Source organism: Halichoeres trimaculatus, unplaced genomic scaffold (genome assembly GCF_033239565.1).
Source record: "Halichoeres trimaculatus isolate MK-OKI-2021-1 unplaced genomic scaffold, fHalTri1.1 fHalTri1_scaffold_7, whole genome shotgun sequence".
Lineage (NCBI taxonomy): Eukaryota > Metazoa > Chordata > Actinopteri > Labriformes > Labridae > Halichoeres > Halichoeres trimaculatus.
In genome coordinates, this window is record NW_027437185.1 from 20,614,653 (window position 1) to 20,628,305 (window position 13,653).

At 39.2% G+C, this 13,653-nt stretch overlaps 1 protein-coding gene across 1 annotated transcript in view; it reads right to left on the bottom strand.

Annotated features, from left to right (window-relative positions):
- Positions 1-13,653, bottom strand: part of diaph1 (diaphanous related formin 1) — a 115,975-nt gene that overhangs the window by 65,443 nt on the left and 36,879 nt on the right. Inside the window, exons 5-15 of the mRNA XM_074674182.1 lie at positions 13,452-13,582; positions 12,646-12,729; positions 12,500-12,563; positions 11,704-11,843; positions 11,451-11,556; positions 11,158-11,268; positions 10,808-10,926; positions 9,813-9,929; positions 7,793-7,908; positions 5,310-5,374; positions 3,549-3,728 (exon numbers count right to left, since the gene is read on the bottom strand). Coding sequence (XP_074530283.1) covers positions 3,549-3,728; positions 5,310-5,374; positions 7,793-7,908; positions 9,813-9,929; positions 10,808-10,926; positions 11,158-11,268; positions 11,451-11,556; positions 11,704-11,843; positions 12,500-12,563; positions 12,646-12,729; positions 13,452-13,582 — 1,233 coding nt within the window. The remainder of the gene's footprint in view (positions 1-3,548; positions 3,729-5,309; positions 5,375-7,792; positions 7,909-9,812; positions 9,930-10,807; positions 10,927-11,157; positions 11,269-11,450; positions 11,557-11,703; positions 11,844-12,499; positions 12,564-12,645; positions 12,730-13,451; positions 13,583-13,653) is intronic.

Here is a 13,653-nt window from a genome sequence, read left to right on the forward strand (position 1 = left end):
AGAAAGGCAGAACAAAAGAGGGGAAGAGAGTGACACAGACTGGGATTAAAGCCCAGGCAGGATTGAGTTTTAAGGGAGATGAGGAAAGAATGCAGCACGAGGAGCAGACAAAAACATAGCGGGGGGGATTTAAGCCCGATTCAAAAGAAAAAGTTTTAAAAGAGGAGGACAAACTTCTTAATTAGCAGTGGCGGTGAAATCAATATTTCATTCCAGCACTGAAACATTCGCGTCAGTATTTACACAAGTTAGGCATCTTAATAAAACTGGCCAACTCATTAAATTGTCAGATTAATTCAAGTAACTCAGATAATAGCGGCGTATGAATGTGGGCTTTGATTCAAATGGGAATTTATAATATGTGATTACAGTGTGTAAATATAGAGATGCTGAAAGAATAAAGAGTAACAGTACGAAGAGTTCATTAACCATATATGTCCCTGGATATAAAACGAGTGCATGTATATATATTTGGACGAGTGTGTATGCAGCATAGCAATTTTGTTTTTGTGGTTTCTACTAACTATGAAAAGAGTAACAGACATAAAGGGCCTCTGAGGCAAGCTTTCTTAGCACAGCAGCAGATGAAGAGTTGGGCACTTCATCACACGAAGGGACAGTGAGAGATCTCTACATGTGAAGAAATCTTGGATGGGCAGTGCCTCAAACACAGAGAAAGTGAGCCATCTTGGTATGAGAAGCTTGTCAGATGCCCGGCTGGTAATGCTGTTGATGCGCCTAACAACTGTGTGCGCATATGCGTGTTTGTGTGTTTTGGCTCTCGCTTGGTGAGAAGATGACTCTGCTGGCATCAGCCACTTTGGATGAGGCTCATTTTGGAAGCTGTGTTCTTTTTACTGACAGTAACACACACAGACACACGCAAACGCAGACATACACATACACAGGGACGTCTCCTTGTGGTTATTTATGAGCACACATGCACAGAAGCAGACTGTTCTGGGTCACTTGGTGGGTTTGTGAGTCGGGGTGTCACAGTGAGGCAGAGTCCAGCTGGTGTGGCAGCAGGACACTGACAGCTTAACAATCCTCATCTTTGCCTCTTTAATGTATAAGTGAACACACATGAGCACACACAAGCGCACACACGCACACACACTGGCCTGCATGTGTATCTTGGCCTTACAGTTTCTGTTTGTCCCATCTCCCATCAGTTCCCTTTCTTTCTTCTCCCATTTGTCATTCTTTATACTCCTGTTCCCCTACTTCCTCCGATTTCAGTGAGTTTCTTAATCTCTGAAGGATTTGGCTTCGTCTCACAGTATCCTTTCAGTTTGTCTCCTCTTTTCATGCCATGCTAACAGTTGGCCAAATCATTTAGGCCAGGGGGCTTCAGTGTTTGTGTGGGAGTGCAGAGATGTTGAAAAACTTTTTGGTGCTAAGCCTTCTGCAATATTGCATTCCTCCAAGCCCTGAAATGTTTTACTTTTTGTAGTTTTAGCAGAAGTTTTGATTCTGTGTTCTAAATGAATTCTGGGAAAGTTTACTATACTACATCAACTATCTGACTGCATCCTAATAGATTCTGTCCAAATACTGTGCTTCTTTAGGGCTCTCAAACACATTTTTCCTCATATCCATATAATTACATGTCCTTAGTTCACTCATAATGACTACAGCATCCATTTATTCAAGTTTTTAATTTATTTTCTTATTACTTACTTCTCATTAATCAAGTAGGAGAAAGATTACTATACCAAGTCAAATGTTAATCACAGAATTAATATCACATTGTTTATCTTTCCTAAAACATAACCTGTACTTGAAGATGCTATGAAGAGGATCTGTTCTCTGGCTCTGGAGTCCCTGTACAATGTTGTAAATTACTTTCAGCGAGGCGTGTGTTTGTTTTGGAATTAAATGGAGATTGAATCAAAACATTTTTTTTTTGTTCAAGACAACTTTTTACTGGATACACCTCACCAAGGTAAGGTATCTGTCAGTACGGTTACGTAGCGCTACAGTTTGAAACGTGACATCAAGCAGAAGTTGTAGATCTAGCTATATATTAGCGATATTGTCAGCCTGGTGCTGGTAGGCTAACATGACAACAGTAGTGAATTTGTAAATAGTTTAGTAGCCGTTAATATTTAGCGCAGCTGGCAGCCAGGTGCTCTAAGAGATGTCCGTAATGTGTAACGTTAGTGAATCCTGGTTATGTCCTGCCAGTCATCTACCAAGCAGAGCTAACATAACCTCACTCTTCATTTTATTGATAGACTCTCAAGTTTGAACAGACCACTGCAGAATAACTGCTGACTGTGGGTTGGAATGAACATTATCACAAACAGCTTAGCTCCTATGTTATGGAGTGATACAACCCAAGCTAAAGGCTAATTAGCCTTTAAACTCTCCCGTTTTGCTTTTTTTCCTGCTCTCCTGCCCCTTCTCTGTCTGACAGTTAGGCTCCTGTGTCCACCATCACTACAAAATATCATAGAAATTGTTTCAGCAAAGACAACTTCGTCAGCTGGCGTGATGTTGTCATAGAGACCTAAACGTGCCGTGAATCAATCCAGTCCTGGTTGACCCAAACTGGAAGCTAAGAAGTAGCTATTTAAAATAACCTGTAACCAGCAATATTGGTGCTGATAATCTCATTTTAGAGTTTGGATTACAATAAGCCATATATCTAGAAGGAAGACTTTTTCAAGGTCACTTTCAAACCCCTCACAGCCCCTTTAAAAGGGACATTTCTCAAGCTTTTAATACTGCCATTAACATGCGATTGGACAAATATGCTTGCTTTTTTATTGCAATTCCAATATTGACTTTGAAAATCTTGAGTGGTTTTGACATGTTTTGTGTATGATGTTTGTAATATCTAGTTCTGATAACCTGTAAAACTCCTTCACAATAGCTGTTTTAAACAAACCCTGATTTTTGTTTGTACGTATGACATTTGTGAAAACATCACAAGTGTGTTTTCATTATCCTCATCCATGACATTTTTCATCTTGACCTTGAGCACGCCCTAATGTAACTCCAGATCACCTCATTTAGTTCACTGCCTCGACAGTTTTGACACAGATTTGAACACTAGAGTACTTTTGGGGATTTTGGGGCCTTGCTACAAAATTTGGGTGAGACACCCTTGCTTTGAGTGAGGCAGGATGACTTTACCCCAGAAGAAGCAGCAGAAGGAGTTTAACTTTTTTCAACATGAAGACAGACCAAGGTACTACACTTCTTCAGTATATTCACAGCTGTACGCTGAAGGGATAAAAATAATTTATAAAGTCGGAACAGGTCAACTTGCCAAAGAGATTTCTGTAAGTGTCTTTCCAAGTCTAACTCGGCTCAGAGAGTTAAGGCATTAAGATTAAGATTTATTCAAATATCAGAAATGGGCTGAGAGAACTTTTCTCATTTGACTTATTGGCTCAATACTCCACAGACCTGCAAACAGAACTCAGTAAAAGTATAGGCTGCTTTGATTTTAACTTGGGGTATTTATATATAAAAAAAAGCATTCAGCCTCACAAAGACAGGTGTGTGTGCTTTAGTGCATGGTTGTGTGTGTGTACCTGCTGTTGCAGTGTGGTTATCTGTTGTTGAAGTCCCTGGTTCTCCTTTTCTCGTTCCAGCTTAGAAGTTGCCAGCTGTTCCTTCTCTTGGCTCAAGTCCTGCAGCTTATTCTCATAGTCACCCTCCAGTTTCTTCAGCTCCACCTGCAGCTCATGGCGTGCTGTCAGCTCTGCATCCAGCTAAACACATTTGAGGGGTCACAGAGAAGAAGAAGAGATTTAGAATAAAAAACAGTACATGTACAGAATATAGAATGATGGAAGTTCTTGGTAGACTTCAGGGTTACCTACAAGCTTTGTGAGGTGAAATGTTTCAAGAGGAATCGTCTTCAGGGAAATACATTTTTTTGGACAAGCAGGCACTTTGGTATTTTTGTAAAAGTAGCCTCCCTTATTTTCATGCAGTGATACTGAGCCATTTTTACAGCTTTTATTTTAGCAGAATACCCATCATGGCTTCATCTACCTATGAATAATAAACTTCACCTTGATTGGAGGAACACATATCACACCTCTCATGTTTCGTAACTATAACACTTGGGACCAAAATCAGGTTTTTCAGACAACAAATGATCAATGTTGAGAAAGAAATCTTAAAAAATAATTTTGAAAAATAAATAATTTAAAAGTCCATATGGGGAAAAAGCAGAATCACTTAAACGTCAAACCCGGAGCTGACAAACACCTTAGTTGTCTAATGAAATATGGGAGCAAAGTGTGTCTGCATGAACAAGCTTTTGAGACTTCCTCTAGATGCTGTGACAGTAATCGTCTCTGTAAGACCTGCAAAAGCCATTTTCTGCTGTCTAGTGCTTTCAGTTTCATTGTATAATTTACACTGCAAATTAGTGTCAATTATGAAATAGAACGCTTCAGTGCACTTGTATGAGCTCACTTCTCACTTCTATTTTAAAGCCTTGACGTCCATTAAAAAAGACGAAAGAGAAACATTTTTTTAGCACTTTTAATTGTCCCACTTACACAAAATCTAAAGGATTTCTCCTCTACGACACTTGTCAAAAAGGATGAATGTATTTAAAACGATGAATCCATGAATACACAGACACACATGGCTGTTTAATTTGCCGACAGCAGATCCATTACTCTGGCTGTCAGCACCCTGACAGCCTCATCCCTAATTCCTGCCAAAGAGACTGTCTGCAATTACCACATCATACACAACCAGCACTATGGCAGGAGTGTGTGGTCAACATGAATTAATCCAAGTGTGTTCATGTAATGTCTGCTTGTGTGGGTGTGTGTGCATTCAGGGAATGTGATCCAGTGTGAGTGTGTGTGTCTGAATGAAGGCTAGTTTCAGCTCCTTCTTTGCAATTATCCTGTCACCGAGACTGAAACATCAGGGTAGCAGCACACTGCAATCAAGGCATTTATCCCCTCGTGTGAATATATGTATGTGACTGTGTTGCATGTATTTTACTTCCTTTTGAAAGTATCTGTCTGCAGGGTTGCTTCAGACAAGTCTATGCTCATTCAAAGTCATCCTCTGTTACTTGTTTCTTCTCATCCGTCGTGTCATGTCAGCCAGAAAATAGACACAGGGAATTCATCATGATACTAATGTGACAATGGGTGTGTTGTCGCCTTGTACTATGCACAATATTCTTTTATATCTTCATGATTGTAGTAGTTTTGTGCTTCTTGATGGAAAATGTGCCTGTGCATGTCACGCTGTTACTGCAAGTGTGAATGTGTATGTGTTCAAGACTTTGAATTTGAATGAACTTGTGCACATTTTACCTTTTTCTCCAACTCATTTGCCTTTGCCTCACTTGTTTCCACCTTGACCTGGTCCACCATGTTGTCTGTGGATAAATGAGACATGAGTAAGGAAGGGAGAGAAAGAGAAAAGAAGAATGGTGGGTAATATGAAGGGTTTCAGACAAGCACCTGCACACACCTGACCATGAAGACATTACACACTATACTCTTGCACATGCTGTGAGTGTTCATGAGCACACTTACTCAAGAGGAAGTGTCCCAAGTGTCTCACTATTCTTCCCTTATCGCACTGACCCAAGTCAAGACTTGTGATACGAATGTGTAGGTATCTCATTGTAATGGAACACTATCTGTTGCATGCTGCAAATGTAAGCTCTCTTTGAATACACCTTTGGCTGACTGTGAGAGTGTGCAAGGGATAGAAGCACATTCATTTCTCTCATTGTGAAAAGCACATCACATCAGGTTCCTTTCCCAAAATTTCACATTCCCTTTATTTCTGACAGCCTGAAAAGATAAAAGAAGACTATATTACAGTTGGGGAGTTATCCATTATCCGAGGTTCTGCTTGGCAGAGGAGAGGGTGGAAAGGACACAGGCTGACCAACAGGGTACTTTCACAGAATAATTGCGAGGTCTACAGGTGGTTCAGTGCCCAAGGGCTCTCCGAGCATGTGCAATAAAAGAGCTAATTAACATGAAGATGAATGCCAAAAAGTCACTGGATCAAAGACAGCTAATCATGATGCCCAGGAGAGGGATCAAACAGATAGATTGCAGAGATAGAGGCGCTGTGAAAAGCTAAATTAGAAAGTGAAGAAATTACATAAACTTACAGAGAGTGATTGAGACAGATTCTGGAGAGAAAGTTTAAATCTTAAGTTGCATGAGAAAATGAAGGAAGTTGATATGCTGTATAAGAAGGCTGGTAAGTATGCAGGGAAAATTAAGAAACTACTTTGTGTGAAAAAAGGTTTTGCCAGATGAAAGAACCTCTCTATAATATGCCAACACATACAATTTCAGCATGTGCATTTGTGTACAAGCTCACATGGTTATTGGATGTGTAATGGAAAGGAGGGGGTAACTTCTGTCATGGTAGCTAAGCTAAATGGGACAAACTTTGAATAGAAAGCACTAAGGGAGCCAGAATATGGGGGAAAAACTGTGCTGAATTCAGAGTTCAAAGAAAAACACTAAATAATGCATGCGGGGCAGAATTGGGCTGCTTTCCACTGATAATAACTCTGGCAGCCTTAAAGGAGGCCAGCCAGCCTGTGTGTGCGTGTGTGTCAGGACGCATTTAGAAGCAGTGCAATTAGAGCCTCCTGCGGTGAGCAAGGGAGACCTGCCATAAAGGAATATTGAACTCTTGAGACATGGCCTGCACCTCCATTCTGCTCTGGTTTATTTCACTATACTCAGTAGGTGTTTCCTAGTCAACATTTAGAGCCATCAGTCAAAGTCTCAATTTTACTCACACACATACCATTATGTGCCAAAATTCACCATTTCACCTGAATAACAAGAAACGACACTGATCAGTGGCAATCACACTTCTCCCTCCGAATGAAATGTCTGTTGCCCAGCCTTTAAGCTGGCTACCTGTGCTTTCCTTACAGGCGTGGGTAAGACTTAAAATCTATGTCTAAAAGTCTATCCTAAACCAACAGTCAGGTCTGCAGGAGGGCAGTGGAATAGTTGATGTTTGCTGTAAGAAAAACACTTTCATACTAACTCAAAGGAAAAGGAGTTCTCTACACATATCAATAAAGCATCATGGTCGCTTTGGACCAACTATTTTTGATTTTTTTCAATGATGTTTGTTGCCCAATTATACCTGTTTGGTTTAAAATTTGTGAACTTATCCTTTAAATGCAGAGGAGGCTTGTAAATATGTTTAGCTTGGCAATCCTGATTCACATATAAAAAATAACCAGGATCAGGTCCTAAGAACTAACATCCAACAAATATCATGCAGCATGTTGGAGGGTAGCAGTATTTCATGTAATAAATGTGCACCATTTTTTACACGTTTGGTTTTCAAAAGTTTTCTGTCTTCAGATAAAGTCTATTTTATATGTGTCTGTAAAACCTGTAGATTACTTCAAACCTACTGTTACACACCCCCTCTCTGGCTCCACCCTGTGGCATTTCTCTGCCACTGCACCTTCGTCAACAACGTGCACACAATGTGAACGGTAAAAGGACAAAATTGTTTTTTAATTATGTGTTTTGTTGTTGACAGCAACACAGCATGAGATTACACATTAAATAAGACATGGCTGAATGTTTCTATCAACACAGCTATTTCCAATCCATCTGCACAATGTACTAATTGCTATTAAATGTCAGAATGAGAAAGTGCATGAATTAAATGCATAATACACGAGAACCAGGGTACACTTGAGAATTTGGTGTAATATGTAGGATATTTTCAAGCTTTCTGAACAACGAGAGGTTTTATTCTGTGTTTAAGTTTTGTTGATCTAACAACTCACCTATCAAGCTCTCAATGTTGAGGCTGAGGTTACGGCACTTGAAGTCAGGGTCTGCTCCATTCCTGTGAAGCACGATCTGAGCAATACACTCATCTATCAACTTGTAGTACTGAGGCCTGCAGGGGAAGAAAGAGAGACAGATTTACAGGAAGAGATGGATTAGGAGACAGAAATAAATGGAGAAATGGACAAAAACAAGGAGGGTAGGAATTGAGAAAGGGAGTCTACTCTAGGGTGTTGGGAAAGATAAAGTCCATCTAACTGTCAAAAAAAACATGTTGCATGTTGTGTCAAATGATAATAATTAAAGCAGATATGTTCCTTTACAGTGCCAGTACAGTGTGCTTTTAGAGGAACGCTGATGTGAACACAAGATGGGATGGACAACAAGCAGGTAGGTGCATTTGTTCAGACAAATCTGTGAGCATACAAGCTTTGTCACTTTGTCTGCAGCTGAGATTGGTTCTCTATGTGAGCATGACAGTTTGAGTTTCTTGTCACTAAGATTGATTGTGTGCAACTGTGAAGAGTGAAAGTGTGTTGGTGCATGTCCAGTGCCCCGTGTCTGATCAAGCCAGCTTTACACAGACACTCAATTTTGTAGGTGTCTTATTCCCTGACCCCATTAGATGCTGCCAGAGTCACAAACTCAATACTTTATTTATTCTGTCTCCCCCACCCCCTGTCTCTCCTAGTCACTCTGCCTTTGTCTAACACTTATTCCACTCCTTCACTATACTTCAAGGATTTTTTTTTCCTTTTTTCTACAGCTCAGATTTATCCGTGGAGCAAGAGAGACATCTAGTGCCGTTCTAGAAAACATCAACTTAAATTTGGCCATTTTCATGAGTCACAGTGCCTTTTATCTTTGCCACCCACCAACATTCCTTCTCAAAAACATGTTATCTTTGAAAAATCTAAATCTAGATAAGTTTACAGAGATAAACTGGAGCAAATCAGTCATTTCTATGGCCCTACACAACACTGTCAATAATATGAGGGAATTTGTGTATTTACCATGTCTAAAGTTTAAAATAACTAAAGGTGTGATTTAATTCCCAAAAATGCTCACTACTGCTTCTCATTTATCTAGTATGAACCATCCTCTGTCACTTAAAATCTACCGGGCAGTTTACCACAAATGAAAAGGGCTTCTTCACAACTATCATGTGCCCCAGCAGCCTTTTCCTCCTTTCATCTGTGTTGTTGAACAGCTGCCAGTCTGATTCCATCAACTTATCCTTGATCAAATAACACAACTAACTCAACTCTTATGTGAGAATGCCTCAAGATGTTTTCAGGGCTTTGCTTGTTTCCTTGTTTTTTTTCCGTTTCTTGTCGCAAAATGAACATTTAAATGAATGTGCGGATGTGCACACAATATGCCCCACCATGGTCTTTCAACATTATTCTAGCCTCGTCTTGTCATTCAATCAGTCGGTCCTCTTTCCCCTGTGTTTTTCTCACTTAAACCCCAAAGGGCTTTGGGAGACACAGCGAAAACATTAGCATATTCCTGGTGATAAGAAGTGATGGCGTTCATTTCTATTAAAATGGAATTGGATTTCCTTGCATGTATTAATTTCTCAGCCTTTCAATGCCACTCTAAAAAGCAAATGGCAAATAGAGGAAAATATATATAGAGGAGAGAGGCGGGGGGGGGGGGGGTAAAATTAATAAGAACTTTTTCCAACTTGAGTTTTTTTTTTACTTCTGTCTGGGCTATTTTGAAATTTTTGATAAAAGAGCAAACCCACATCAAATAAAAAAGAAAAATCCACATACTGTAGCCTGTGTTGATTCCAGTGAAAATGTAACTTCGAGTAGGTAAATCGTATTGAATAGCAAGCTCTCACTGTATTATGTTTTTAACCTTTTGGTTTATCACAATAGATCAGCATTACAAAGTCTATCTACAGATGAAGCACAATCTTAACTTGTGTCATTTGTGCCCTTTTACATATCTAAGTGTACGAGAAGAGTTAAGTGTGACATGTGGGGAGATTGAGGAGTTTGTTACCTGGCCACATAATCATTACGGATAAGTAGCAGGTGCTGCATCAAGGACAGGAAGTAGCTCTCAGCTCTTGAGTCCTTCACGGTGTTGACAAGGATCTCGAACACTTCCCTCACGTCAGTGAACCAAAAGCAGTTAAGGCTTAATAAAAACAATGAACCAAGCAGTTAAACACAAACTAAACACAAACTAAACACTACAGACATTACATAGTAATTACTCGGTGCAACAGAAAGTGAAATGCAAGTCAGACACAGACTTAGTTTATATGTCAGATAACCCTGACATTTAAAGACAGGTTGATAGAATCTCAGTGTGTCTTATTTAGACAACACAACTAATTCTATCTAGTGTTTTTAAAATGTTTTTCTTTTTTGTTTATGTTCAGGAAGCAGAGGCAGAAAAGAAAAATTAATGCAGACAACTGGTTACTTCTGGGAGACACCTGGTGTTGAAATATCATAACTGCATGTAAAAGGGAGTAGCATAACCATTGCAGCTTATTAATGGAATATTTAAAATATTTTTAAAGGGGAAAATTTTTTGATTTCCTTTTTTTTTTAATATCATAAATTTATCCAACTTTGCTTTCTCAATAAGTCAAAGACGCCCTTGGTTTGGTATTACCATGAACTGCTCCCTCTGCAACCTTTCCCTTATTATGTATCTTTTTTAGATAAGAAAAAAATCATTGCCAGACATCAAAAGAAGTGGTTTGGCTGATTGTAAATTTAAAATAAATAACCATTTGTTTTGTGCAGACAGTAGACTGATTCATCTCATAAAAGGATCAAATTCAGAACATAACTATATATTTACTGTCATCATTCATCTAGAGTTGTTTTTTTTTTTAATATTTCTCTTACTCGAAGTACGATGTACCTGACACACCAACCATGCAAAGTGGTATTGTAACTAGGACGTATGTAGTTTCTCAAGGTCAGAAAGAAGACCCTTGCTTTTCTATAGGGGGGCAATTTCCCCTGGTGGAAGGATATTCCATCTCAATTCGGATGTCCTCAAGACGTGCTTTGAGGTCCTCAGAGTCATCTTCAGCCTGCTCATCAAACACTGTGAGTTGCACCCTCAGCTCTTCGTTTTCTATCATCCGCACCTCCTGCAGGGAGAGTGATGGGATGCAGGCAGAAAAAGGAAGAAAAGGCAGGGGAGAGAGAGGAAGGGAGAGTGGGACAAACATTGGCTTTGACAGAATGTTTCTACAGCATATGATTGTGTGTCAGCAAGAAAGATGCATCGACAGTGAAGGAGACATGAAGACGGAGTTTGTACAAATGTGTGCTGTTGAAGTGTCACTTTTAAGAGAAGTTCAGTAGACAGTGTTCTGTACCTTCAGCTGTTCTCTGAGACCCAACCTGAGAAGTTCAGAGCGAATATGGATCCTGAAATCCAACTCTTCCCCACGGCTGATCAAAGCATTGATCAATTGCATGCAGCCTCCCTGCAAAATACACATAGTAAGCCAAAAAATGCACTCACTGGATGCTTTACATCTTTAGCAAAAAAGACAGTACTCTTCAGCAATACAAGTTTGTGCAGTTTGCTTGACCTAGCTTTCTGTGTTAAAGGGCTAGTTTTATTTGGTGGATTACTTATTCTCAGTATGTCCATGTGTGAGTGTACCTTGAGAGCAATGTTGTGATTGTTCATGCCTGTTAGGAGAGGCTGGAACCTCTCAATGTCCCTTTTCTCTGCCTCCTCTGTAATGGCTTCCAAAACACGTTCATGGCTGTAGAAAAAAACACCAGTAGTCAAGATTAGCAATATATAAATCAGCAAAAATGTTTTAAAGTACAGTCTCTTTTTGTTTGCATCAACTGTCACTGAAACCTGACATAAAAATCAGAACAGTTCAGTGTGTTTAACTGATGCTCACAGGTTTTCAGGATGTTCCAGAATTGAGATGGCAGAAAGCAGCTTGACAGCATCCACCATCATGTGGGGCACTCGAGGGTTAATGGCTCTGACCAGCAGAGGAATCCCCTCCTCTGACTCCAGCATGGATTTCAGACCATACTTAAAACGGGAAGAGAAAATGTAAGTTAAAAGACTGAGTGCAAGGGTGACATCATAGAAATTAGCCTTTTTTTGACCAGAAAACACACAAATGCACTTTTTTAAAACAGCTGGCATATATTTCAACCAGCAATAACAAACTGGTTGAACAGAGCGGCATGCTTAAACCCTTTAACATGCTTTACAAATATTTTATTAAAGCCTATTGCTACAGCTGTTAAATAAATCAAGTTAATTCTGTATGTTTTTCAACATTTGTAAGACCCTGTCAAAGTAGCTTCAAACATTGCATTTTAACAGCACTTGTATTAATCTACCCAAAGGACAGTTTTTAGTTCTGAGGTTGGATCTGAGCTAGACTGAATTATGCCAAGAAATGGAAAATGGTTGGCTCTACTCTTTTTGCTGAATTCCTGATGCTCACATAAAAAGAAATTTCTAAATGTTGATACATTTAGTTATCTAAATGTGGTTGTATTGGTTGATTACTTTGCTATAACTGGTTTGCAATTTGCTACACTGACACTAGTACACCCTCTACTGGAAGTAATGCTACATTACAACTAAGTCAGGAATGATTCAGTCACTGGTTGTGTTACAGCTGTGTGCAGGATTTGTTATTTTGATGCGAGCGAAAAACAGTAAATTAATCTTACTTTGTTGTTCATGAAGGCTTTCAGGCAGCGAATGATCTCATGTTGACATTTCACTCCCAACGTTCTGGTCAATGAATGAGAGATAAGAAAATCATTAAAAAATGGAGTGCTTGAGAGTACAATTTGCTTTAGTTGAAGTGTCTTACTGGTACTCATCCTTGTCCTCCTGTAGTCTTCGAAGTAGATTAAGCAGAAGAGCCAGACCTTCATCTCCAAAGTTCTGCACCCAACTGGAAATGACAAGACCACAGGGTATGTACAAGGTGCTTTTACACTTCACATTTAATGGTACACTATTTCCCATTGACCTTTGCCTCGGTTATCTTTTTGTCTATAAATCACTATCACAGATGCGTTCTTTTCTCTCATGAAAAAAAACAAATACTAAATTTTCACTGCCACTTGTTAATTTTGTCAATGATCCCTTATTTTTTGTATCCATCTGATGCTGTAGCATAAAGAGTAATCCACAACTCAGTGTAACTAAACAGGCTTGTTATGAAAACTGAAGATTATCATCTCTGTTGACAGCATTACAAAAAGTTTTTGTTATCAAGAAAAATAAAAATTTCCTTGTTCTGTCTTAAATTAAAATACAGTACTAGTATTGACACATTTATAGGCTCAGTTTCTAGGAGGTGAAAAAATAGGTCAACTTTAATAGTTTACCTTTGCGACTGACTGCACGAGAATAATGTCGCTTAAAAGTATCTATCACATTTGTAAAACTAGACATCCAAAGCTTAAAGGTTTTTCTGCAAAGGGAAAAAGCTTGTCAAGCTTAGGAGTCATCATAAAAGATCATCAAATTAAAAAAAATAACTTAGCTACAAAGTCTCAAGTGGATTGATCTCTGAATTCTACACCAGGAAACTGACAAAAACATTGCGATGCAATGGTTACAATTTTAATCTTCAACAGAAGGGGTAACTGTGAATGCGATGTGTATTACCTGACAGGGTTGTTATTGAGAGAGACTCGCAGAGATTCTAGACAGTTCAGCAGTTGTATGTCTCTGTGGTCTAGTTTCAGCTCCTGGATGTACATCATGGCTGATTTGGAGCTCTCCTTCTGGTTTTGGCCCTAATCAAAAACAAACATACAATTAAAATAAAAACACAAATTCACCCTGTTTGCTGTCTTCTTACAAACTA